Raw genomic sequence first — 23,099 nt, forward strand, 5'->3', positions numbered from 1 at the left:
TATATTTTGACAATGCAAAACAAATTATGGGCAACCCTGAGCTTCATGCTCAATCCCATTTAAAACCTGTAGAGTGTCTTCAATCAGAGGCTTCTTCAGAACCGCTGTGATACAGACCACTACAGGAGGTCTGCCTTTATCTTCTGTTTCTCCTGGTTTAGACCAAAGTTGACTGGTATTTAGAACATCTCATAAGTCCATTCAACCCCAAAGCATGATGCTGCCACCACTGTGGCTGTGATGTGTCAGACCAGTCTTCATTTTCTCTTATTTATTTTAGAAAGTATATATTTGTATTGACTGTAAAACCTTGTGGAGCGACACATCAGAATCTTCTGTTTTGTGCTAAATGTTTTTTTTTTCTTCAGATTTATTAATTAATGGATAATAAAGTTAAAAATGAGCAAATCTGACACAACACAGATCAAACTGAGTCAATTATATTGGATATATTCCACACCTGACGTTAAGTTTGATGTTTGATTGGTAAGAAAACACAAAAACCTGAAGCATCATTTATACACGAAAGCCTAATTTACATCAAAATTCTTGTTTTGCTCTTAATTCAACAGACCATTCCCTTCCTAATGATTCCCTAAAGTTTTTTTTTCCCTCCCCTCTTTGGTAGTATTTGCGAGGATGCACATGTGGCCACTTGCCGACTTGCACCTCCACCTGTGCGCTTGGCTCTGTGAGCTGGTGCAGGGGGATTTCATCTCTGAAGCACCCCATGTTTCTCCTTCCTATTAAAAAGCCAATTTCTTTTTAATAGCAGCAACAGCTGGAGCTGGCAGGGCCAATGTCTGCTGGTGCAGCAAACGGCTCCTTAGCTGTAATTCAGGTGCAGAGTGCAGTTTGGTGGTGCATAGCGAGAAACAACCCAACAGTTGGGAATCTTGTCGCCAGTCGCGCTTTGAGTCCTTCAAAATATTTGTGTACCACGTTAGCCGTTTCCCCACGAAGCGAACTTATTCTCCCGCCGTCTTGTCCGTCCTTCCAGTGCAGCTGGCTGACCCCCAGGAGATGGCTGAACCTGCAGGAGTACCAGAGCAAGAAGCTGATGCAGGACAGCGGCGTGGCGGTCCAGCGCTTCTACGTGGCCGACACGGCGTCGGAGGCGCAGGAGGCGGCAAAACGACTCAGTGAGTAGATTGTGCCAGAGCGGTATACTGCGCGCACAGTTATAAGGCGAGTTTTGTTTTTAAAGATTCTTATTGAATTGAACAACTGGAGTTCTCTGAAGCAGTAGAAAATATCCAAAAACCTCAGATGTGAATATTTAAGAAAGTACATGAGAGGTTTGGACTTTATTAAAGAAAATCTGGGTGAAGCGATTAGGATGTGCAAAATTAAATATTTTTTGTTGATTTTCATTCATTGAAGTGGTTATAATAACTCAAAATGTACAATTAAGCATTTCTGACAAATTCAGTGACTAATAACAGCATTCCTTAATTACTAGGTCACTGGTGCCTTCATCCTGCGTGTTTCAGCTCCCTCCCTGCTGGTAGTAACAACCTCCTCAGCATGTCAATGTTCTTCTAATGAGCCATCATTGGATGCAGGTGCGTTAAACCAGGGAGAGAACTAAAACATGCAGGATGCCGGCCCTCCAGGACCGACTTTGGACACCCCTGCACTAAGCAGTCAAAGTCCCTCCATTCATGCAGTCTGTTAGTTCCTGGATGTGTTGACAGCTTGTGTGACAACCACACACTGTTAAGAGAGCAGAACTGTTTTCCTTCTCTGTATAAAGTCTCTCACAAGTTCTCAACGGGGTTTAGGTCGGGTAAGAAAGCGTGACTTGTCATTATTATTTCATGTTTAAGACCTTCACTGGCTAGCCGTGAAGCGGACTACTTTGATGCTTGTGACAGAGGATTGTCTTAATTAAAAATTGAGCTCTTCTAGAAAGACGCAGACTTTTACCTTTAATACAGGTCGTATAAGTCGCTCTTATCTCCTCTGTTCATAAAACCTTAAAAACAGACTGTCTTCAGATATTTCCTGGCCCGTTTTTGACAATTCAACTTATTTGTCTTGTTTGGCGGGTGTCGACTTTTAGCCTTCCTTAACTCGGCCGTGTCTCTGAACACTGTTGGAGGATAATGTCCTTTCTCTATTTTGGTTCGTAATGTATTAAGTTCAAGAAGAGTCAGTGAGTTGAATCCATCAGTTCCATTTATTAAGACCAAAACACAGCGCTGGTTCATCGCTATGCTTTCCTTAAGGGACAACACAGCAAAATGGCCCCTAACAACAGCTTCTAATTCCTTTTGTTGGCCTCTGCCTAAGCTACGCCCTAAAAAGTAGCCCTAGCTGTGTATATATGAGCATCCAAGTAGCTAAAAGAGAAAGAGGAAAACACAGAACTATTTAATCCCAACAACAACAACAACAGCTTCTGCTTCTTGGCAGCTGCTCTGTTAGCTCAATCTTTCTGGTGTCACCGCCTCATTTTTCCAGATAAAAGCATGAAAATACTTTAAATTGCTCCCGGTTCATCCTTAGAAGAAAAGAAAATTAATGCGTTTTCATGACTTCTAATTGGTTGTTTTTAGCAGAAAGCTGTTGTGCTCCATTTGGAAACTTCTGTTTCCCTATCATTTGGTAATTATTTTTCAAAACCAAAGGTTTAACTTTGATCAAAAATCTACTCTTTAGTCAATGAAATGTACAAAATATTGAAAATGGTTCACGGTGGCGAGATAAGGTCTTGACAAAAATCATCTGAAAAGAAAATCTCCATCTTTGTTTTTTTCAAAATAGTTGGCTGTTTAGTCCCTGGTGACCTACATATATATTTTTTTCTAATTGTAGCCTCACGTATTTACTGAGAGACAAACCCACCCTTTATTTATTTAATACCAATCTCGGCTTATCAATATCAAAGACGAAACTGCGCTGCGGAATACGGTAGGGCTGTTTATCGTTCAGCGTTGTTCTTTTTGCGACCCAACGTGCAGATGGCTGTGTTTAATAAGGTCTGAAGTTTTATCAGGTCTAATCGCATCTTTTGTGCTGTTTATTTCTATGCATGAGCCAGGCTGTTTTGACCTTAGCGGCTTAGTGCCCGCTCTGCTTTTCATCGCAGCGCTTCATCCGCCCTAATTTGTTGCACAACCTCTCGCATTGAGTTTCTCACGCTTTGCATGCGTATCTGATGATTACCATTTGTCTTCTTGCTGTTGTTACTTGGCGTTTGTTGCCTTCATACACTCGCACAGAGCCGTGTGCAGAAGGAGCTGAAATTCTACTTGTTCTACAAGTCTGCAAAAATGCGTCGCACATGCACGAACAAAGTGGGTTTAGCATCCATTTGTATGCGCCCACACACTGCGCTCTTCTCCGTTTCTTTACCTTCCCCTTTCTACTTTGCTTCTCACACATACGGCGTGTGTTCCTGCTTTTAGACTTTATTCAGCGTTAGTTTCTAAATACAGAAGCCGCTTTTTTGGAACCGTATCCAGACTGGTTTTCAGCCAGCGAGGTGCCACTATGATTGCCGCCCAGGAAGTCGGGAGCCTGCGGTTCTGACTTCAGTGGCTCTGGTTGTGATGCAGAAAAAGATAAACTGAATACCATAAGGATTATATATATTTTCCTGACAGCTTATATTGCTGCAAGGGATGAAACGGAGAGAGAGAGAGAGAAAAAGCTGAAGACAGATGAGTTACTAGAGAGCAGACAGCTTAATACAAGCCAGGCGAGACATGGGCAGATGGAGATCATCTTTGAACAGTGATTTTCAGATGTTCCCACAGATTCTCAGTTGGATCTACATCTGGCCTTTGACTGGTCCATTTTGATACGGTAATGTTTCAGGATGGAGATGTTGTGTTCAAATTTATGTGCAGTGTTCATTTTCTACCACACAAAGAATTGTGGATATAGACCAAAAATAATCTACTTTAGCCTCTTCTGACACTTTTTTCCCACTGATTTGTTGTGTTCCCCAACATGGCTCACGCCAAACTGCAAGTGTGTATAAACCAGCCCTGTTTAGTCCGCTTTAATTGAACTTTGGTTCATTTGCCTACAAAGTCCGGTTCATTTGGGGAGGTGTGAAACCATAACAGGACTCTGATCCAGACCAGAACAGAAAACTCTGGTTCGTCTACAAACTTGGGTCTCGGTACATTTGCAGTGAACTCTGGTGTGGTTCAAATGCATACATGCAAACAGTCTGGGCTCCAAAGTAGGAGGTAGACTACTGTGCAAGGCATTCTGGGTAAATAGAACCAAAACAAATTCATGAGCAGGAGAAATGGCCCATGGTCTATTGCCAAAGACAAAAGAGAAATCCTACAACAGCTAAAGTTTTGCTCATTGTCTTCTTCAGGGGCTTTTATGTCGTTTCCTTCAGTGGTTTTTCATACAGCGCCTCCACAGGCGAGGAAGGGGACAGGTTGTTTTTTTTTAAAGACTTTGGGTCGTTTGACAAAGTGCAGTGTGGAAGTGAACCACACCAGCTGAAAATGTAACAAATGTTGAGACTTTGCTCCTCATTGTAATTGTATCTGTGAAAACATCTGCATTGTTTCCCCTTGACTTTCTTCTTGCCACTCCTCCATACAGTCCAAATTTATGGAGCACACAAACAATGGCTGTCTGATCGACAATTGTCTGCAGCTCTTCATTCGAGGTCTATTGGGTGCTTTTCTGAAGGATCTTCTACCAGCCTTCTATATTTGCATGATTGCCCTAGTCTTGATTTGTTAAATGTCAGGATATTTTTCTGCAACCTAAAGCTGCTTTAAACTTCACCACGTCTTTATCCCCAATCTGTTCCTTTGGTTTTCATGATCCTGTTTCTCCACTAATGTTCTAAGAAACACTTGAGCCTTTCATAGATCAACTGGATATATACTGTATCAATCAATCAACTCACGTTATTTTAGTAAATTGTCAACATTGAACACAGGAAACAAAGAAAAAAATAGAACAATGAACAAACCCATAATTTACCAAAAAAGGAATAGGCTGAAGCCAAAGCTTATACTTGCCTACCCTATTTACATACATAGCAGCCTACCAATATATATTCACAATACATCTATGTAACTGAGTAAGATTTTATCATTTTACATTTTAAGGCTCTTTTAAAGCTCACCAAGAAAGGACATAATTTGAAATCATCATTCAATTCATTCCACAATTTCACACCAGTAATTGAAACACATACTGAGATTAAGTTACACAAAGGTGAACGCTATTCATTAACGATGTGACTTCTTTAGGCAGTGGGTTGGACTGAACGCAAAAATACAATGCGCTTTTTAGATTCTATTTGTAAAAAAAAATAGTTTGAGAACTTTGTAAGGAATTGTAGCTTGAATTAAGTCTGAATCATCTGGGATTATAATTTTTTTTTGCATTGTTTATCGTTACTGCATTCTGAGCTTAGCCGCATTGAGCTCGAACTTTTGCTTGTAAGGCATGTTGATCTCCAGGAAAAAAACCCAAAACAAAACATGAGACTTGTTGAACAGCTCAGCATCAGGTCTTAATTGGCACGCTGGAGTCGGAACTGCTTAAAATAAGGAATTGTTGAAAATTCCCTGCCAAGCTGTGGGGGGGAAAAATGCATGAGAGTAAATGTTTTCAGTGTCTGTTACCTTGTCCAATAATGCGCCTTGGTTCACCTGGCGTGCCTCTGCGACTTACTTGCACTTCTGCAACCCATCACTACAGCTGGCTGGCTAATAAACCGTGTAAGGGAGCGTCCACAGATGCTTCACTTTCTCATCCTCGCACTGCGTCTGTGAACGGTTCCTCTTGGGGCGTGTTGGGGCGTGCAAAGATGCATCAGAGGGGGGCAAAAAAAAAAAAAAGAGATTGATAACCTTTTTAGTTAAGACCAATAAACGAAGTGAGAATGGCAGACCCGGACTCCCTGGGGGGGTGGGGGGGGCAAGACGGGGCATGGAGCCAGCCCTGGTTGAAGCCCTGTTTAACGACTTCACCCTGTAGAGGACATAAGGCTTTTCTCCATGCATGAGATGCGTCTGGTTGGGGGTATCTGAGTCGACTCAGAGCAAACTGAAAGCAGATTTACGGTCCTGCTGTGAGCTTCTGGCTTCTTGTGCCCACCCCAGAGTGAGCTAGCAAAAGCATTAAGGCTCAGAGGTGAATGAGATTCATCTCTTCCTTTAGGCTCACCAAACAGTATCCTCCAGTTTTAAATTCTCACTTAACCATAAAGTGGTTAAGGTGGTTAAATTGTATCGCGTAGAAACATTCCTCTCGTCTTCAAGAAGTCAAAGATCGATGCTTTCTGTTACAGTTTCTAAAAAACCCCTGAAAGAACCCAGAGTTTTCTATCAAAACTTTAAAAAAACAGAGCCCGACATGGATCATTGATTTCCCTTTTAACTTGAATGGCATGTCTAGGAGGGATGTTTGCAGTGTGGCAGATGGGTGATGCGCGCCCAGCTAATGGCTCATGGAAAGAAGGGTTTTGATTTCGGCGGCGCCACACTGGGTGAATCCTTCGGGGAGTTATCAGAAAGTCTGAAGCTTTTGTAATGTGCTCTCCGCCAGGACGCTGCGAGAGTGGCAAACTAACCAGCGCTGTCCGTCCAAAATCGATGACCCACATCCACCCGTCTCGCACTTCAAGCTTTTAATCTTTCCAGTATGTGTGCGTGTGTGTGTGTGTGTAGCCGAAGTGGTCTGTCTACAACAAGATGATGTGATTTAAGAAACCCAAACTTTTCCTCTGAGGAAAAATATTTGAAATGTGTCTTTTTCTGTTACATTTCTGTGTTGTCAGCACACTTATCTGATTGACTACTGCTCAGGCTAGAAAAAGTCATTGTTTCAGTTCAACGTCCTGATGTCAACCTAATGCGATGGACAGACATTTTTCCAGGTTTTTTTGTTGTTGTTTTTTTTAGATTAAAAGTTATGTAGAACGTAGGGATGAACCAAACGCCTCCTGCTTGGGCTTCAGGTCCCAGATGGGGATGAAACGAGTGTTTTCCAGCCTTGGACATCAGAGGTTGAAGTATTTTCTGAGCAGAGAACAGCCAGCAGGGCGGTGAAGGGATCTCATGTTCTTCCACTTCCATTTTTTTTTCTTCTTTTCACATCGATCGGTTCGACGGGAGTGCCAACGTTTTGCAGGAATGGAGCAGAGATCCGGATTCATCAGAAACCCACAGCGATGTTTCTGATCACATTTTAAAGTTTTATGTGGCTTTAACCTGGATCATTTAAGACAATACAACAAAAATGTTGAATCAAACATCCATGACAGAATCAAAGCAACACTCCAGGTATGTTTTTGATGAGGGAAAAGCATTGTAACGTCATATAAAGCTCAAAAAGTTGATTTTACATAGTGATAGACTTTTCTATCGCTAACAAAATAATACTAACTGGTTAAGTAGTTTGTGCTCCGGTAGTCAGCTGTTTAACACATATGCAGCTTGAAAGCTTGGTACCTCAAAAAGAAAAACAGTTGGTGTCCCTGCGTAGTGTCTACACCTTTATTTCTGTATTTTCTGCATGCAGGAAATATTTTCAAGACGTTGTCATGCGTCTTTCTTTCGGCCTTCTTTCTGAAGGCTCACCAGCAGTACGCAGAAACAGGTGGGGGAGGTGAAACTCATGGATCAGATGCTGCTCTGCACTGTAAAGAGCTTTTTGAAATCACCAACTGTTGTTTGAGTGAAAATGTTCCTGTGATCCTCGGCAGAAGATCCAAACGCAGCAGACGGAGGATCAAACATGAGCCAGAGCAGGGGTGTCCAAAATGTGGCCGCTTGAATAATTCTGTGTGCTTCCACCGTCAGACAAGTTAGAAACTCAACAGACCAATAAAATCTTAAAACAAGACAAAGAAGTTCTCGGTACAACACAGATTTCTCATTCATCCGCCTGGTTTTTGCATTGACTTTAACTACGTAGTAAGTAGAGCTACAAACACCCAGCAGCTTTTAGTCAAGGCCGGCTCGGATGCTGGAGTTTTTGCGGCCCACGAGTTCTCTCAGTTTTACGACTTTTGGCCCTCAGAGCAAAAAGTTCGGACACCACAGAGCTAGAGTAAAGACGAATGATGTGACAAAAGGACTTGGCTCTTTGGTTTAGTGGAACCATACCGGGTCATTTGGTGTTTGGTCGTTTTTTGGGGGTTTTTTTAAAGCCAATTACACATCGGCCTTTCAACCAGCTTAATTTCCAATTTAGTGTGAAATTCAATCAGTCAGTTTGTAATTACAAAAGCAATTCACACTAGCTATAATTTCCAGGCATTTTACAAGACTAACTGGTCCAACTCACAGCTGTACAGAAATAACCAAACCATCAGGGTCATATAGTTTCATTCAGATTCGGTTTCACACTATTCAGTTTGATCAAGTCAGTTTCTGTCAGCAGAACAGGTTTAAAGTTCAGCTGATCACATAATGCCTACTGGGGAAAACCTTATGTATCACTCAAAGAAAGACACTGGGCGATCATGTTCTGTTTCGTGAAAATATATTTGCTCCTTTTCCGTACCAGTAGACTTCCTCAAATCACTATTTGGCTTGTATAACTCACAGTATTTCACTTACTACAACATTTGTCTGCCAGCAACAAATGAGAGAAGAATTAAAGTTCTGCTGCATTGCATCAGCGGCACCGGCATCCCATTTTCTTCTCATAACGCTCCGTTTTCAGACCGAGGAGAGCGCAGACTGCAGTTTTGAAAGCCAAATATTTCCCCTGTTCTTGTTGGATGCAGGGTTTTAGTCGCTGAACAGTTTGGAAGCGTATTTGTTGTATTTTTGGCTGGGCCGCATGCGGTACAGCCCATAATCCTCGGATGTCTCTTTGCCTGTCTGAAAGCAAAGTCTCAGACAGACAGAGAGCGAGCGAGAGACTTCTTTTTGTTTTCGAGCGTCTCTTTCAGAGCCTGAATACAAATGAAGGCAGTTCAGCCACTTTCACCCTAACGTGTGAGGTGCCTTTTGGTCAAAGGTAATATTATTTTGAAGGAAGTTAACTTTCTTTGAGCTTTTTTCCACCCTCAGCTCTCAGCAAGCTGCAGTGGATCGCTATGGTTACAGGGATATTTTTTCTAGTACTTTTTTATCTGATTCACACAAATGGCTGGTGCTGTTTTGCAGCAGCTCGATTCAGAATATGACCTTGTGACTCCTGCATCTACATCAGCCCTTGGGTTTAAGATTGAGCACTTTTGCTTATCCAAATCACATTGCGCTGTTCTGCGCAATCTACTTTTTTAGTGGAAAACTTTCCATCACTGACCGTGGTTTAGCAGCCTGCAGCCTCCAAATATTAGGTTAGACATTTTTATTATTATAGCTTCAAGTATGTAATTTGCAATGTGGTTATTTTATTAATGATTTTCTCTATCCTTGCGACAGACTGGCGACCTGTCCAGGGTGTACCCCGCCTCTCGCCCGGAACGTTAGCTGGAGATAGGCACCAGCACCCCTCCCGACCCCACTGAGGGACAAGGGTGTTCAGAAAATGGATGGATGGATGGATTTTCTCTATCCTTTAAAATATATATCTATGCTTGGTTTAACATTAGTTGCTCGTGTTTCATATGATGCTTTAAATAACAATGACTTTTTCTTTTACCATGCTGTGTTATGACTGGTATCTGTTATGCTGTCTAGAGGGCTCCGATGTGGATGTACACATATTTTTCTTTCTATTAAAGTTTTTTTTTTTTTAAAGCAATGGCCATAAGTAGAACTGAGCAAACATTATTTTAAATAAAAAACAGGGGAAACCATTTTTATATATATATATATATATATATATTTATTTTTTTTTTCTCACTCTCCGAAGTGAAGTCAGGCCTAAATCTTTGCTTTAGGTCAGTTAGTTAGTTAACGTTCTGTATGTTAAATGTCACAATAATGAGAGAGAGAAAGAGAGAGAATATGTCAGAAATGTATTTATTATTTAATCCCTCCAGATCGGAAAGAGCGGCGACAATCCAGCCAGCTTTGCAGTACCATAATCCCGCCACACTTTGCAGTATCGAAAAATTCTAACAGTTTCTGAAAGAAGAGACGTTGCGCTTTCCTGCCAATATCGGGTCATTACGGTAATTTTATTTCTATGAACAATACTTTAGCAGTCCAGTTTAAAGCCTGTCTCTCTGTGCCTAGGCCTTTACCTTTCAGCATTTTGAAAATGTTTAGCGTTAAAGAAAATAACACATCGGATATCGACGCATTCGAAGCACCTTTGTGAAGCTGCAATCTTAACCGTCCAAAATTGGTTTTCAACAATACTGATCCTGTGCCAGAATTGGCCGAGGGCGCTCCATGACCCAGCAGCATCGAGGTGTATCCAACGCCGTCCTGGAATTTAAGATGTACACTTTAAAAAAAAAAAAAAAAAAAGTGTTTATGTTGATGGTTTGTTTGATTCCCATAGTTTCTACTCCTTGTTGGTAAAACGCCTCATTCAGATGTAGAGGTGTTTTAGACATCTAGAACGCTTATACAGACGAAAAAGCAGAATGTAATCTTCTGCTTACATTCGACGCAGGTTCTCACATGCAGCCTTATACATGCACTCAAATGAACATGTCACTGCGCTCGCATACCTGCAGCCTGCTGCAGCCACTTAGTGCGTCGCCAGCTGCTTGACAGATGCATCTGTTGAGCAAATCTTGATGGATTTCCAGCCTGAATTCTGAATCAAAACCTCATTTTCCCTCCGTCTACTTGCTCCAGACCTCTTTACGTCTCCCGTATCTGCTGCCTCCTCTGAAATCATTCATTGACAAAATGGTGATGGAGAGATTTGTTTTTTTTTTTTTTGCTGGTTTATCTCAGCTGCATGCTGGCGCTGTATGATGAATGTGGGCGACATCTACCTGCGCAAATGTTCGCCTCCTATCTAATGAAATAAGGGTGGAGGGAATCATGTTCTTTTGCTGTTGCTAATCTTCTTGTCCTTTTTTTTCGACAAACTGTGCGGAAGCCGCTTTATATTAATCTTGCTGCTTTGGCTCGTTTACATTAACGTCATTTTCAAATTCCTCATCTACCTCATGTTGGCCTCTGCTCCCGATCTTCTTCTTCCCCAGAAGTCTCTCTGCCAGAGTGACGATTATCACAAGAAGGAAACATTTTCATTTATTTTTCTCTGCCATGAATATTCAGTGTAAACAGTTTTTATGCATGACTGTCTAATCTCATGTGTGCTTATTAGAAGGTTAGTTAATTTGATATGTTGGCATGCTGAATAATTGCAAGCTACCTTGACACGAGCAGACTCTTTGAGGCAGACGTGTGGGTGTGTGTGTGTGTATTGCAAATTCAGGATGTTCTGTTACTGTGAGGGAATAAGACATTTACTCATGGATCTGCTCTCGCTCTCAAATGCTACAGATCGAGCCAAATGTCAGGAAGCGGAGAACATTTCGGTTGGGTTTTCCCTACTCTGTGTATTGATTTGTTGGTTTATTTTTTGTGACGCGACTGCAATTTGTAAAAGCGAGTCTCAATATAAAAACAAGTTAATTTGCGTTTACGGAGGATTTGAAGTTTTCTCTGGCTGCGAGTTTCTGCTAGCTTTTGGTCACTGCTGCACATTTAGAGTGGGATCCATCCCTCTCGTTACGCTCATTAAAAGTAGTTTGGAAGCTAAGAGTAGCATTTGTTTCAAGACCACAGGCTAGCTACCCGAGCTGGCTACAGATAACCAGCTAATATCAGACTGTTAGAGTCCCTGTGTTACCATAGCGACAGTTTTATGCTATTGTCTCCATAGCAAAATTGACCTTGAAGCCAAATGAAAATGAAGCATACATAATAATATAATGTGTTGCTCTACAGTAAATGCAAATTGATTAAAAATACCCCAGAAGGAAAAAGAAAACAATCGTAATCCGTACATTCATTCTCTCCTTTCATTGAATTCATCCCTCCCTCATTCTTTCACTGCCTCCTTTCTTCCTGCCCTCCTTCTTGTCTTCATGTTTTACCTTCTTTTCTCCTATTTTCTATCTTCACTTCTTCATTTTGCACTTTAATTTCTTGCCTCTTTATACTCTTCTTTCTTTCCATGTAATAAATTCTGCATATTAACATGTCTATTACATTCATAAATAAGATTAGATAACATTGCATTATTTTTTGAATGTGTTGTTATAAGTCTTTGTGTGTTTGTGATACAGTCATAATAATTCCCATGAAACTCATGAAAACCACATTTAATGATTGAGATGAGTCTGGCTCTTTAGCTTCATTCATGGCCCAGTTTTTTAGACACCTCTCAGTACTTGCCCAGTGATGGAGCTTTCATCAGCATAATTTTCAATCGCATGATTTATTAAGGCCAACCCGTCTCAAGGAGATCTGTGAATAGGCAGTGCACAAGTGATTTTTCTCCTCATTCTTTAACGCCATTGTTGGATCCGACTGTGGTTTTTGGAGATTTTTTTCTTTTTGTTTTCATATATTCTGCTGGGTTTTTTTTTAAGTTATTTGTATTTATAGAACAATGCTGACCCAGGTCAGCAGTCACACATGTTGGAGCCAATCTAGTGCGACTAGAGAGGAGAAGAAATTCAGTCATGGCAGGTTTGTGCATGCTATCCGCGCTTGTGGCCCACTTCTGTTCCAGATAGCAACAAACGAGTGTTACTGTGAAACGTGGATAAAGCATGGAACGAAGCCAGAGCAATCATCGCTGTACATCCCCTCCCATCTCATTCACACTGGGCCCACTGGAGCCTCCTCGTGCTCCTCAACGTTTCAAGAGCCTTGTAAGGCCACTTTCATCTTCCCCCTTCAGAAAATGAGACAGTCTCTGGTGAAAAGTGCTGACAGTAGCACTTAGCGTTGAACAGCGCTAGCTGAACTTTAGTTTCTGCCTTTGTCTGAAGTAGCGCCGATAGGGCCGCCTCTCTTAGAAGTTACGTTTGTGTATATTTGTAACCAGCTGGGACGTATGGAGGTCCTTCATCTCGCTGGTCTGCTGGACAAAGGACATTCAGGCAGCTACTCATTTATCAAAGCAACTGATCCCACATCAAGCAAAACAAGTACATTGGCTTCAAAGGATTTTTCATCTTTTGTGGAATAAAGGAGATTTCATTCAAATTGCTGCTCTCTTTTTTTACGTTCGGTGCCAGCCATTCAATTTTTCTAAGTGGTTATGATTGCGAGCTCTACTATTGCCAGAGTAAACACTTGGCCCTCCTTGGAAAACACCATTAGCGATGAGAGAGGCTGAATGATGTTCAGTTCAAACTGTGCTAGCGCTTCCTGGCAATCTGACTTTAACCCACATTGTTGTGCGCACTCTATAAGAAATTCGATTGACAAATTTACTGCCGTTAAAAATCTCGCCTCTGTTTACGTAGCCAAAGTTTGGAACATGTATATGGCAATAATTTTCTCTTGAATTGGTTTCAGTTCAAGAAACGAACTGAAATGTGTGTCTTACCCACAAATCCTGAATTTCACTTTTCATTGACTTTGGTACCACTCTTTGTAAAAACATTGTATCTTCTCCACTTACCCCTATTTCACATCCATTGTTTCCTAAATTGAGTCAGTTGTGTCTTCTACTCTTTCATGGAGTAAAGGAGAGGATTTTGGGTTCCTACGCAGTGTAGAAAAGTATGAAATATAATTAAAATATTTCACATGCATTGGTAAGTACCATAAATCATCAATCATCCAACTGTCGTTTTATCTCTCTCTCTCTCCCTTTTGTTTGATCTGTCATCCATCCTGCCGTCCAACTTCCAGTCCATCTGCTCCATCCAACACTATGTCCCTTTATCTATCAATCTATCTGTCATTTAACAGTCTGTCTGTCTGCTTAGCCATTCTTCTGTGGTTATGATTGCGAGCTCTACTATTGCCAGAGTTTTCCTTTCTTCAGGTTCAATACTGAAACTCTGACCACTAGAAATATATTATTTTAAATTCATAGTAGAGTTGAAGTAACTTTAACTGTGCAGGAATCCTAACCACCCTACCCTTCTCTGTGTTGGTTAGCACCACATACCTATGGATGACTCTTCTATAAAATGAACATAGTACCCATTTGCCACTTGGATCACATTGCAGGAGATTAATGAACAAGTGCAGTGGGTTAGATTGAGCGCGCCACACACGACTCTCACCTTCCTACTCGCTGCAAGGCCCCTGCTGATGGACGGAAATACTCTCATCTCTCCATAGGGCCGGCCTGTCACACTGAAAGACTGATGTTGGGCTGCAGTTTTTCTACACGCACCGCCTGCCAAGATCGTACGCGTAGCACACAGTGAGGGTAACAGAAGGGTGGAGACGGTGTGTTACGAAAGGTTACAGATCCGGGCCTACACCGCCTCACCGACTTACAGGCAGAGCAGAAATCCCTTCCAGGGTTTATCGTTGATAAAAACATTTGCTACATAGACTTCTTCACACAAAGACCAGACAAAAAGATAGGCCCATCGACAGACATCTTATACTGAACTCTACCTGGCTTTGTTATCCCTTACATGCGCAAGTGTTTAGGTCTGCCCTGGTAAGTGAAGTTCAATGGGTCTGAAATTGTCTTACCGGATGTAAATGGGCTTTGCTGGGTAAAGCAGGCTGTCTCTCAAAGAGCTGATTTGTGTAAGCTGCTTAGTGTTTCCACCTCCTCATTACACATCCTAACCTATTCATGTTGTGGCTAAGACGTTGAATTATTCCTCACTCATCCCCTTTGTCGTATTAAGCTGATTCTTATGTGCTAGTAGTTTTAGACGAGTTCTCTTTTGTTGGTGAAACTTGTTATGGTCACTACATAACGGCAATATGTCAGTGTTTAGCCCTACAGGCCAGACTTTGCATTAAAATGAATGAAACCTGTGCAATATGCAGGTACGCACAACATTATTCATACACTTGACAGATCTGGATTCCTTTTACCAAGAAGCTTGTTTATAAATATAGGATCTATGCTTTACATGTGAGACGAGGAACAATTTAGAACAAATAAAATCACTAACCATTTATAGAAAATGTATATTTTTACAGCAATCAAACCTTTCTTTATAATTGTTGTGTTTTGATGACTGGCCAAGGTTTTGAGGTTGAAAGGCCTCATTGCCAAAACCTTTATCTTTACCTCCCTCTACTAATTCTCTATCAGATTCAAGTCAGGACTATGGCTGAGTCACTAAATGAAAACGCTTAAATTAAAGTAAACAGTTAAATTAACGGATGACTTTATCCATGTTTCTGGGCTTAACTGTATAGTTTGTCCTTACGTAAAACAAAATGCACCGTCTCTGTACTTTGCTTGATTTCGTGATAACTCAAGATATTCAGAGTACAATTCTTTGTGATTTTCTTGATATGTTTTATTCCCGTTGTTCTTTACATAGTATTTATTAGCTATTCTATGTGGTTGCAGCAAAACCCCTGAGTTGAATGTCGAGTACAGAGCACAGATTTCTGGATAATTTGCCAATAACGATGCCTGCAGGCTGGTCATAAGGAGGACCAGGGCAGACTGGAATGACCAGATTTATTTCTTTATAGATTTTCAATTACCAACTGTTTATTCTGCCTTGATGCACAAAATTGCTGCATCATCCTCTGCATCTCCCGCAAATGATCCCCGGGCAGATGGACTTGGATGTGACATGGTTGCTGGCTCCAGATGGGCTGGTTTGAGTATTCAAAGAACTGCTGACCTCCTGAGATTTTCCCACATCTTGCTGGTTTCCAATGATTAGTTGGAAAATGGGAAAGCATACATAGAGGCACTTGTGTGGACGAAAAAAAAAAAAATACTCGTTACAACCAAGATATGAGGAATATTATCTCTGAAGTCATAACGCGTCAAGCACCGAAGAAGTAGGAGGCCACGCTGTGTGCAACTTCTGACAGCTAAGAAGAAATAAGCCAAGACAAAGACACCAAACTAAAAGAATGTGTGGAGGACATACATGGAGACGAATCAGATGGATAACGTATAAGAGAAGTATCCGTCACATTCTCAGATATTTTCTTAGAGGGTATTGAAAATATTCTGAAAATGCAGCGTGGGAAGCTGAAACACCAAGACGCAATGCTGGTGTTTGCAAAGCGACCAATCCAGGAGCGGCATTTTATTTTCTTGACACTGATTGGCTGTGCCCCCATTAGAAAAAAATACACTGTAGATCATTCTGTGGTAGTGATGAGGTGATTTCCACTGTGTGTATTAATGCATACTAAGGTATATTTGGTGTTTGAACTATTAAAATGGGCAATAATGAGCATTTTTAGAGTAGTTCACAAGTATTTGTGGACTTTAGCTACTTGTGGGCAGCCATCCCATCATAACCCTTGTGAGTACCAGGGGTCTATTATAGATCAATTGGAAACGGTCTCAATTTCTTAAGAGGATCGTTATGCTTGGCGCTGTTTGCTTCAGACCCCACATCAACATTTGGATTCATCTTGTGCCTCATCAGAGTCATATTTAGGGTCAATGGTGGAACGAACCCCTTGTTGGTGGAACAATACTCATCCCTCTTATCTCAGGTTCTTATGCATGTCAGTTATATTTTGCAGAGAAAACCTCTGCTATACTGGATTACAATGTTACAAAACCAGCGTTGGAGTTGTCTAAAGTTGCTCATCCAGCCCATTGTGTATCATAGCGCGCATCTTTGTGACAATGTTTGTTTTTAACCGTTACTCTTGATGTCGAGTTCAGTCCTTACTGCACCGACATCAGAGATCCAGATGCTGATTCCCATGTAAGAGTTTTCTGCTTCACAAAGAAGTCTGTGTGGATAAAATTGTGTACTGGAAAGTCTCAGTGTATGAGCTTGTCGTGTTATGTTTTTGTTTCAAAAGATATAATCGTACAGTTGTTGTAGAAAATGCACCTCTGGCCGCTTCTCTCAAGTTGAAATCAGAAGTTGAGGAAAGCGCAGAATTACAAATGGGAGCATAAAATGTACAAGCACCGTTTGCCTTGTTCTAAGAAGCTCCAGCCATTAGACACACTTCATTACTCATCCATGGAAGTTGCATTGCAAGTAGTCCTTCTGCCCTTTGATGCATCAGCAGAATGTTGCAGCAGATGTTGGTACTTTTTTTTTTTTTTAATATATATATATTTTTTTTCTTCCATTGTTCATGCTGAACTGATGGAAATTTGTTCAGTCAATATTGAAAAACGAGCAGCTCGTTTGCTGCAGTGGGTTTGTCCGTGGCTGCCGTTTCCCGCAGTTAAGCGTCTCGCGATGCCGCTCGTGATGGACGCGCGCGTCGTCTCCCTCAAAGCAAATGAATGTCCCTGCGGATATCGGCGTGCGGTCATTTAGCACCCATCATCCACAACGCTATCATCATTACTGTCACCCCCTCCGGTCGCGTCGCGTTGACAGTCTCTCCGTCACGGGTTTTGAACTGCGGCTCGCTCTGTCTGAGACCTGGGCCACCTTGGGTTGTCATTAGAGGTCCCTTCTGTGTCTGAAATGCAGGTGGACTTCTCCCCTAATGAGGACTCAGCTGTCATGCAGGCAGGGAGTGGAGGAGGTGTCACATAAAGGTGTCACTGTCCGTCTGGGACACTGGTATTCTTTCCCTTTTGAGTAGCGCTCAGACGGCATTGTTACAGTGGATACAGAGACAGACAAATGGCTTGTAGATTTACAACGAGGCAGCGCTATGGTAATGGTAATGGTAACTTTTAGTCATGGCAGGACAAATAGCTGTCTTTGTCATTTTTGGAGTCGAAATCTATTGTCTTTTTAGCTCGTTGTTACGTCCTCGTGCGTCTGATCTTACTTGCACAACAGCAGCAGCGCTGGCTGACCTTTCACCTCAACCCTACAAGCAACAAGTGAACTTTCCCTCAAACCCAGAGCTCCTTATATGCGAACCTGTTTGGTTTAATGTTCCTTTCCACTCACTGCATGGATGGAGAAATATGCATGTCTGACCTTTTTACAGTCTGGTAACGTTTGAAATGGTCAAAGTTTCTAAAAAGCCTCGTTTGAGCGAAGTAGAAGCAACTTCACAACTGTGTTTGAATATAAACCATCACAGAGGCTGCTTTATAAATAATCTTGACCTATTCTGCGCTCTGGGTTTAGCTCTGCTTAAGTGCAATTAAAATACAATGTGTTGGCGATGCTATTACACCGATTACATTTACACAAGTAATTGTTGACCTGCGTTGACCCTCTAATATATATATATATATATATATATATATATATATAAAACAGAAAACCTTGCAGACATGCAGTTCTTAGCTCACATAATTAACTGAACCCCAGGTTGTCAAGTTTTTTTTTAGGTTGTTAATATCCTCCATCGCCTTCGGTGCCTTTTACCGTTATGGGTTTCATTTTTCTTCGATTAGTGCATCACTAAAAAGCCCCATTGCAATTTGATAGTAAGCCTGAACCTAATCGTCCATTTTGACATCGTAATTGAAGTTATTTAAAGAGATGCCATTTGGCAGTAAATGAAAGCAATTTAAAATGGAATGAAAGAGGAACGCAAAGCTGCTGCTCCCTTCGCCCTGCATGGACCGTTCCACAGTAAACAAATGAAACAGACTTTACCTGGATGAACTTGAAACTGACAAAAGTTTAATGGCAACCTGTTTGTTTGTTCACAATTTAGCACAATTCAGAGTTTGCTTTTTGATTCGCTGAGTTATTTCATGTAATGACAATAAAAATGGACATAAAAGATAACAATCTGTATTTGAATCACTCTTCCTGAACAAACTGCTGACGGTGTCTCGGGTTTGAGTATTGTTGAGATTATACAGACTTATAAGGGTCCATTGAAGGAATAGTCCAATGTATGTCTGCTCATATTTTATGTATAAGAAACAAACTATTTTTGATAAAGAAAAAAAAATCATATTTATATTTTAAGCGTTACCCCACAGCAAGCATCATATTTCATTAAGGGCATGGTGTGTTCAGGTATGTTAGTCTATTTCAATTTGAATCCTGTGAGAAATTGGGAATTATTTAAATTAATTATCATGATGCTAACTAAATTGTCTGTAAATTGTTTTCCAGATTCCAGACTTGCGCCGCTCATGGTGGCAGCATGTCAGAGTAGTTCTGATTTGATCTTTTTGTTTGGCTTTTATTCATAAATATTTTGGCTCAGGTATTTCATGTGAAAGGATTTTTTTTTGTCTTACTGCTTTAATTTCTGACAGTGTACATGATGTGTTTTTACAACTGGGAGCTGATTGTTGCCTGAATAGCTGACAAAATAAGTGAACTATGACCTCCAACCCCAGAGGAGCTTCATGAATGCAGAGAGAGAAAAAGGAAGTTCAAACCATCTTTCCCATCGATCTAATCTGCAAGGATCATATCCTCATCTCTGACGTCTTCCTGCTAGACGTTCTGACTAAACGGCCAGAAGGAGCTTTAAAGAAGAGCGGCAAGAGCAAATGAGGTGGATTAGCATCTCTCCAACAACTGATGGAAATTCATTCAAGACACGTTACTGCAGAATATTGTCTCAGCTGCCCGGATATAGAGCTGTTAGCATGTCACACAACAACAGTCTTCAGATGCCCCTTCATATTTATTCAAAACTACCAGAGATTCTTCTTGTCCAAAGCAAATCTTTGAGGATGATTTGAGTTGCAACAAAATGGATTTTTTCCTTTGGGATAAATAAAGTATCTTTGATCTAAGGCGATTTTCACACTATTCCGCCTTTCTCCCAAAAAGTCCTTTGATATTGCCCAGTTCTGTACTTCTTCTACAGCACACATACCAGTGGAGAGCCCACTCTCATCTTTTTCTTTCTCCCTTGCAGATGGTGGGCAGATCTTACCGTCTCTGGATTGGCTCTCTGCCTAAATTTTTCCCCTACCAGCCAGCATCTCCCTCGTGGCGCAGCCTCCACGGCTTAATTAAATATCATTCCAAAGCTAGCCGCGGTGCTAGCCGCCATTGGGCCCCTTCGGAAAGGGAGGATGGCGGGGCAGGAGAATCGGTCTTTTTCTAGCTGCGCGCTAAATGAACAGGGTGAAAGAGAGACTTCGTATCGAAGTAGCATCCTCTCTGCCAGCTGCTGTCACAGGCGAGCGGGCTGCGAGTTGATTTGCACTCATTACGGGGAAATGAGTAAGGCCTGAGGATGATGACCGCATTACTCAGAACGCATGTGATGTGATTGGAGATGTTGTGCGATGTTTAATCTCCTCCCCTGCGTCCCCAAGAAACAGAAAATAAATGGAGATGAAAATCTTGTTCTACATCTTCACAGTGGGCCCCTCACATGATCCAAATGGAAGTGGAGAACTGATTATGCAAGATCCCCTCCCTTACACCCCCGAGAAGAAGAAGAAAAAAAGATTCTCACTCCGCTAATAACCCGAGCCCTTTCTGTAGGAGGTATTTGTAATTATAGCGGCTGCATCAAGTGAAATTATTCATTTATCCGGCTTGTCTTTGCCTTGCGCTCGGTAATGGAGGCGCGCGTTCATGGAGGCACCTCGGACCGAATGCGCATTTTATTGTCGTCTGAAGGAACACACATCGGCGTCACCCTTCATTAGGCTGACCTCGATGTTTACAGATTTAATACCGCGTGTTTCCGCTGCATGAACACCCTCACCGCCGACTCTCCAGCAGCTCTCGCTGGTGTCTTTACTGATTAAATCCAACCATGTGACCTTCTCTCCTCTCGTACTTTGCGCCGTCTGAGTCGAACATAAAAGCCGAACATCTTTGTGAAGTTTTTATTTTATTTTTTAACATAGTGCTGCTCCTTTTTTCCATCCACCCCACACTTTGCTCCGCGCTCATTATGGACCAACCTCGGCCTCAGCGTTAGAGGCCAGGTCTTGTCTGTCACAGCAGCATCAGCAGGAGCAGCTAATGGTCACCTTGCTCTTTACCATGCCCCATGTTCACTGTGATCTTTGAGGACATCATTATCTTCTCCATGCAATTCCACAAAGCGTGCCGTTTCTTAAGCAGAGAAATTCTTCCGGTTCTGCAACGGAACCGCCAGCTGGATGTTTGACAATTTGTTTGCACATTTACAAATATCTGCTTTTCCATTTTCTCTCTCTTTTTCTTGACCTTGCAGAAGTAAAACTTTTGCTTACATTACATTTTTTTGTGTTGCAACCACAAATGTCAATGTATTTTTCAACATAATGTAAGGCAATATTTTGAAGTGGAAAGATAGCAATACATAGTTTTAAAAAAAATAGATGAACATTTAAAAGCATGTTCTGTTTTTGTATCTGGTTTTATTCTAATATTTCATTTAATGTATTGTCCCAATATTTAAATATTTGATACCATTGTCAATAGGTCAAACGGGTTTCTTTCTAAATTAGGAGTACAAAACCCAATCAATTACAGTAGGACAATGCTTTTTCTCTAATAGGGGAAAAACAGGAAGTAGGAGACAATTCAACCCTTCTTTTGAAACCTATGTAATTTAAAAGTGTCACTTTGCAGCAGTGAAGGAGACCTGCTGCTGCTGTGCAGAGCTACTCAGGTGTGCGTTAGAATCACGGCAGCAAACCAGCAAAACGCAAAGAACTTTGCACAGTTTTTTCCCCCCCAAACTAACAGACTGAGTTGAGTAAAGCTGTTGGATGCAGGTAAAGTTAGCTAAAGGATGACTAGCTAATACCAGCACAGCACCTTAAGCTAGCTAACAAGTAGCCTCTAGGCTGCTGGTTTTGTCTATGTTTAGAAGTGGGTAGTACTTGTTACAGTCACTTGAGTAACTTTTTTGGAAAAAAGGAACTCGAGTAGTTTTACTGCACTGTGCCTTTTTCTTTTACTTGAGTAATATTATAATTACTACTTATTCATTTTGCCCCCCTAAAAATAAGCCAATGCCCCCCTCCCCCCCTCCTGTTAAACTTTGTCTGGAGCCGGGGCTGCTTCCATGTAACCTCCTACGGCTACGGTACTAATGTGAAAAGGTTGAAGGGGTGTGAATGCTTGTGCAAGCCTCTGAGTTGTCACACAGATTGCTTCTCCAGCACCCATTTATAATTGCTGATTTGCCACGTAACAAGCAGGTTTGCCGTCAAACACTTGTGCAGCAGGAGTGAACACCTGCCTTGTTCTCACCCCATTACCTCTCTTTACGCGTTACATAGTGGAATATCTTTGCTTTACGATCTCAGCTTGCTGTTTTGAACGTCTGTGTCAGCGTGTCGGATATTTTGCCTTCCCTTCACATCCCCAACAACGCGGTCTCCCTGTTGGCCTAAATATCTTTGTTCTGCCGCTTGTATCTCTCTCTTTTTTTTTTTCTTTTTTGTTATAGCAGAAGTCATTTCCTCTGCGCTGTCCCCGTCTTCTCCTCATGCCCGCAGGACACTCTTCCTCATCTTGCTTTGAACTCTTTAATTTTTTGCATAGTAGCAGTTTTTTTTACTAACATATTTATTCATTTATAACTCCTTTCAAAGGCCTTTGCATATGAGTGCACCTTTATTCTCCCCCCCGTCTCTCTTTCTCTCCCTTAGCTCTCCACATAGAGCAGGCCTTACTTATACAGTGTTGGTTTAATCCCCGTCGCCCTGTCAGAGACTATTTTCTCTGGTTTCTTTTCAAACTACAGCAGCGCTGAGCTCAGACAGCATTTTTCGGCTCTCTTGGCTTCTCAGCTCCTAGACAGTTTTCGCTGTGCCAATTTTTTATTTTTATTTTTAACCAGCGCAATGTCGTTGAAGCAGCTTGTGTGTTTATTTATTTTTATTTTTTTTTATTTTTCAACCAACAAGGTCAAGGTGTCTTTCTCACTGCAACAGATCGTCTCTCTTCTGCTCTTTTCACACTGATGGGATTCGTCTGACAGTGGTTGATTCCTTCCCCCTCTCATCCGAATAATCATTACTTAGTTAGATAGCATCTTTTATCAGGAGTCCTTGGTCCAAATGCAAAAGAAGATGATGGTCTACAGAGGTCTGAGGGAGACTCCTCTTCATGTCCTGCATGGTCACAGCAAAATGGTTATTTAATGAGGACATGTGATACCATCCAACATTTCATAATGTTGGATGTTTTTTTTTTCCTCCTTTGTATCCAAAGACCCTGTTCTCAGATCAAATTAGCCCATAATGTGGTTGTTGTTATGCAGGTAGTCATGTTAATAGCAGAA

General features: G+C 41.4%; 1 protein-coding gene across 1 annotated transcript in view; it reads left to right on the forward strand.

Annotated features, from left to right (window-relative positions):
* Positions 1-23,099, forward strand: part of suclg2 (succinate-CoA ligase GDP-forming subunit beta) — a 114,690-nt gene that overhangs the window by 28,298 nt on the left and 63,293 nt on the right. Inside the window, exon 2 of the mRNA XM_007573568.2 lies at positions 1,001-1,142. Coding sequence (XP_007573630.1) covers positions 1,001-1,142 — 142 coding nt within the window. The remainder of the gene's footprint in view (positions 1-1,000; positions 1,143-23,099) is intronic.

This window comes from Poecilia formosa, unplaced genomic scaffold (assembly GCF_000485575.1).
Source record: "Poecilia formosa unplaced genomic scaffold, Poecilia_formosa-5.1.2 Scaffold334, whole genome shotgun sequence".
In the NCBI taxonomy this organism is placed as follows: Eukaryota; Metazoa; Chordata; class Actinopteri; order Cyprinodontiformes; family Poeciliidae; genus Poecilia; species Poecilia formosa.